At 41.0% G+C, this 5160-nt stretch overlaps 1 protein-coding gene across 1 annotated transcript; it reads right to left on the bottom strand.

Annotated features, from left to right (window-relative positions):
• On the bottom strand, positions 1-5160 carry upb1 (ureidopropionase, beta). The gene is made up of 10 exons (XM_079572802.1): positions 4776-5160; positions 3725-3896; positions 2505-2592; positions 2313-2407; positions 1966-2124; positions 1637-1806; positions 688-769; positions 557-599; positions 196-350; positions 1-91 (listed from the first exon to the last, which is right to left on the bottom strand). Exons 1-10 carry the CDS (start codon positions 4880-4882, stop codon positions 8-10), a joined length of 1155 nt encoding a protein of 384 aa, XP_079428928.1. The 5' UTR covers positions 4883-5160; the 3' UTR covers positions 1-7.

Genomic DNA, 5160 nt, shown 5'->3' with positions numbered 1-5160 from the left:
AATTCATTTACTCTTTCACAATGTTGGGTTTGAAATCAGGAGAAACGGCTTTGGTCAGCTCCTCCGCATATTCTGAGTATCTCCCAGTCATCTGAAAACAAATAAGTAAAACGTCTGGATTAGAATTGCCTTTTTTGTGCCTAATTAGACAAACATCTCTCATTTCTATCTCTCGGGCGCAATTCAAAGTTCTACCTTGAAGCTCCACTTGTCGCTGATCTGTCTGTTGAGGTTGAGGTCCATCTCCACGACCAGGAGTCCGTCCCGAGTCCTGGACAGACCTGGGGTTCGACTCCCGTCTGGAGCAGCCACGTAACTCGACCCGTAGAAGTGTCCGAAGTCGTGATGTGCTGAAAACAATGATACATTATGATTTGAATGAACATAATAGCAGTGTTAATTGTTTAAAAAAGCAACATAGAGAGAATGTTTAGTGAAGACCATGTGGGTTTACAGGCTTAAATGGAGACATAAACGTTGATTTATGAGTGGGTTTATGGAATAACATTGAATTTTGACAAACATAGTGAAAATCCTCTTCTGCTGCTGTACTTACCCTTCTTCCCATCACCAGACGTGAATTCACTTTTGAAATGCTCCTGAAAAACACAAGGAGATGTTTAGTCTGTTTTATTCACAATACGCTTCATTCATGTTGCGTTTATTCTGAAGGATAAAAAGACTCACCGTCCCGACTCTGTTGATGGCGCAGGTGAAGCAGTGATTGGCAATGGCTGCATTTCGAGCCTCTATCGGCCACATGGGCTCACTGTGGAAATAAAGTTAATATTAGCTCTAATTATGACTGTATATACTGTATATACAGTACATTCTCTCAATTCACTTTGAGACCAAAATACGGTACAAATTTGGATTTTCTGCTCAATAAATGGGAACATATTTTTTTCCCCATCCTACTAATTATTTGCGTTAATAGAAAGGAATAAATTCAGATTGATTTTTTTAATCAAACCTTGGTACCAACGTCAGGTCCAATTTCTAATTGTTTTTAAGTGAACCGGCTTCGTTACAAATCAGCTTTTAAAGTGTATATGGCAGGTTTCAATGCTTTTGAAATAGACTATGGAGTTGCATAGTTATCATTTTACTTCAGTGAAGCAGCAGTTTTAATGAATGAATGTTGGGTAGAAAAGTTATTTTCTTTTTGAATTATTAAGATGCTGATAGGAAGTGACATAGATAGAGGTTGACTTAACATGGTTGGCATGGCAACAGTTTATAACTGTTGTCCTTCATCTACGTCACTTCCTGTCGGTGTCCAATAAGGAAGTGAAATTATAAACGTCACAAAAATGGCCAAACTAAAGAAAACTGGGTACAATGTTTAGTCTTAAATATAATTGTGTGACTATGTTTTGCAAAAATTGTGTCTAATGTGTCATATGCACTTTTTTGTGTCTGACATACTGGGACATGTATATTGTGCATATTTTACTTTCTCTTGCTTATTTTTATGGTAGTTTATTTTGTATTACTAGTTTATGTTTCATGTTGCACAAATTGCACCCAAAACATTGTTCCTAGTGAATGTACCTTCACTGACAATAGCAACACAGTCTAATCTGACTCTGACTGCAGTTGATTGCATCTGTGTTTGTGAGTTGCGTCTCCGGACCTGAGCGCTCCCACGGTGGCCGAGGGGTTAAAGATGATCTCCGCCCCATTCAGACCGAACATGAACCAGTTCAGAGGGTGATGTCGCCCGTAACAAATGTTCACCGCGATCCTGCCAAACTGCGTCTGGAAAACCGAGTGCCCCATGTTTCCCTCCATGTAGTAAGTCGACTGAGGAGGAGAGAATACAGACCAGGGCTGAATAATTATTGCAGTTTTTCTGACATGTACTGTGGTTCTGATTAGATTTACAATGCTCTATTCAGATGCATTATTTATTTATTCAGGAAATGTTTACTTCAGTTCATTAAGTAGCTCACGTGTCCAGACCTCATTGAAGTCTCCGACGCGAGGGATGTGGTTCTTCCTGGTTTTCCCGATGACGTTCCCGGTGTTTGAAATCACCACAGCCGTGTTCCACAGAGTCTCCGTCAGCTCCTCTCGCTCCAGCACAGGCGACACCACCACCATGTTGTATTTACGCGCCAACTAGAAACACAAGTGGGAATATGCGTTGATAGTCACAGCTAAAATTGGACTCACTGGCATTTGGATCCATGGACAAATGAAGGTTCCCAGGAGCAGAACTATCAGCCTCCTCAGCCTCTTTCCATTCACATTACTTTTAACGCTAGGGTTTTGCTAATTAATGGACAGTACTGTATAGAGTAGTTCACCTCTTGGCAGAAGCGAGTGGTGTGCCCCTCTTCTGCAGACTCTGCGAACTCAGTCCACGGCGCTTTCTCTCGAGTGCAGAAGGCAAACGGCATCGCTACAAGAAAACAGTATATATGAAAATAATTAAATATGAGTTGTTGTTTTTTTATTATTCTTTTAGTTATTTTTGGTTTCATCATGTACTAACTCACTCCATGTTTCCTGGAAGCAGATGACGTTGACTCCGCACATGGCGGCCACTTCCACCATCTCTCCAACCCGACGGTGCATCGCATTGATCTGAGAACAAGATCACAATGTATCAACTACAGTTTATTACAGATTTGGAATGATACACCGCCTGACCAAAAAAACATTGGCACAAGAAAAAGGTCTCACACTCTAATGTAATGTTTTTGTTGACCGCCTTTAGCTTTAATTACAGCACACACTCGCTGTGGCTTTGTTTCAATAAGCTTCTGCAATGTCAAAAGATCCAGTGCTGCATGAACCTTTCACCAGGATCTCGTATTGATGATGGGAGAGTGTGACCACTGTGCAAAGCCATCCCAAAGATTCTAAATGGGGTTAAGATCTGGACTCTGTCACGGCCAATCCATCTCATGCTCCCTGAACCATCTTTCACAATGTAAACCTGATGAATCCTGGCTTTGACATCTTGGAACACGCCCGTGTCATCAGGGAAGAAGAAATCCACTGATGGAATAACCTGGTCATTCAGGATGTTCAGATACTGAGCTGATCTCATTCTTTGGACTGAACCGAGACCTGACCAACTGCAGTAACTTCAGATTAATTAGGCTAAAATAACTCTTTTGGCCAGATGGTGGTGTTTTTTTTGGTCAGGCAGTTTAAAAAAAAGCAAAAAGCCATAGACATTTTCAACGCAAAGTATTTAAGCGTTTTCTTATTATTGTTGGGAACTGGTTCACTGTAAAAAAAAAACAGTATTTATTAATCTCTTTTGCTAATGTTAAACACTGCCTTTTTATTATTATTAATTGAAACTGGAAGTGCATTCATCACGTGACTCGCTAAAGCTAGTTTAAAAAAGCTAGGCCCACAGCCTCAGAGCAGAAGCTGTGGCGCAGCAGTCGGCCGTGGCCAAAGCCTTGTTACACCTGGGACGTGTAAATGTCGTTTTATCTGTTTGTTTACCCATTTTAACTTAATCCTCAATACACTAAAACCTATTTTATTGTTTGTTCACAGGGGACCTTTGTAATGTTTGAGCTCAAAATAAACTTGGAAAAAGACATCTGATTCTCCCTGGCCATTCTGAGGGGGCAACAAGTACATTCATTATTTATCATTATTCATTTTACATGGTATAACAATAACTTAGCTGCTTTATTTGCTCTTCCCTAGCTTAAATCAATGAATAAGCAGAGAGTTTGTCTGCCTCTTTTACCTGCTCGAGTACGGGGGCATCAGTGGGCAGGACGGTGTGGTGTTGGACCAGTCCCACTCGGATCACTCTGGGGGCTCTCAGCTGCTCTGGAGACGCCTCGAAACGAAACCCCTTCAACTCAAATTCCCGCTCTGACGCACTCTCCACCGCACACGGGGGCAGATCCAACTTCCTGAAATAAATAAAATGATCAAACCTTTATTAATATGTAATAAATAATCACCAGCTTGTGATTAACATTGGATTAATGAACTAGAACTAGAAATGGGGTCTGACAATATGCTCTACGTGGGCTCCTACTTGGTAGCCTAAAGATATTTATGTTTTATAACCTGGTATAATGTACATGTATGGAAAAACAGGTTAAACTTTATCTTCAACAAAATGCCTACATCTCCCTTTGCTCAAATAAGGCAGACACACAAATGTCTGTTTATTTAAAGCTAAAAAACAAAACCTGCCCTCATTTTGCAAGAAATTCTTTGTCGTGGTGGATGTAATAATTTGAGCAGTCTGATAAAGTTATTGATATTAAAAAACGCAAAATAGCACCACCTTGTGGCATCAGCCGGTATCACAGTGTTTTGAGATAAACATGAATTAAAGAGAAGCTGCATGCATTCCCTCTAAGATAAGTAACACTCATTCCTAAGAGTAATCATTATGAAAAAGTTAAACAATGATAACAAACTACTGAATGTTCTTTTCTCGCTGTCAGTCTCGCCACAGGAAGCCTTTTTGCATGGTTATTATTATGCCATAGCAACACCATTTAATGTACAGCACGGCTTATATTTTGGCCTAAGACAATAATAAACAATACGAGTTATATCAATTAGGTCTATTTGCTTTTTACAGCAGGCAACGTATAACAGACCAATAGGTTGATGCTTCATAGCCTCATCATTATAGGCTACAACCTACAGACTGAGCAAACTGTCCAAAGTCCAGTGTGTGCGTAATGTTTGACCCACGACGCGTAAAAGCACGAGCCTGCCGTATATATCGTGAATACAGCACCACAGACACATGCAGGACAGCGGGGACTCACTGCGTTTCTTTGCCGAACAGAATGCGCTTGACCTCGGCGAGCTCTGCCTCCGGGATGTGGCTCTCCAAAGTTTTCTCGAGACTCTCGAACTCACACGAGGACGCCATGTTTACGCACGGCGCGTCTCTCCGGTCTGCGCCAGGTTCATCTGTCACTGATACAGAAGTTATCCAACAAAACCCAAAGTTCAGATATTCAGGGGGCGGGGTTTAAGGAGAGCCGAAAATCAGTGGTTCCCAAAGTGGGGGTAGGGACCTCCAAAGGGTCACAAAATGAGTTTAAGAGAGTAAAAAGCAAAAATATTGATGGTACACACAGTAGCCATTTGCATTATTCTCAATTGAAAACAGCATAAGTAACGCACTATAGTTCTTATTACTAAACC

Source organism: Gobius niger (genome assembly GCF_951799975.1).
Source record: "Gobius niger genome assembly, chromosome: 1".
NCBI lineage: Eukaryota > Metazoa > Chordata > Actinopteri > Gobiiformes > Gobiidae > Gobius > Gobius niger.
Note: the sequence above shows the minus strand (reverse complement) of the source record. Positions and strands in the feature narration are given on the sequence as shown.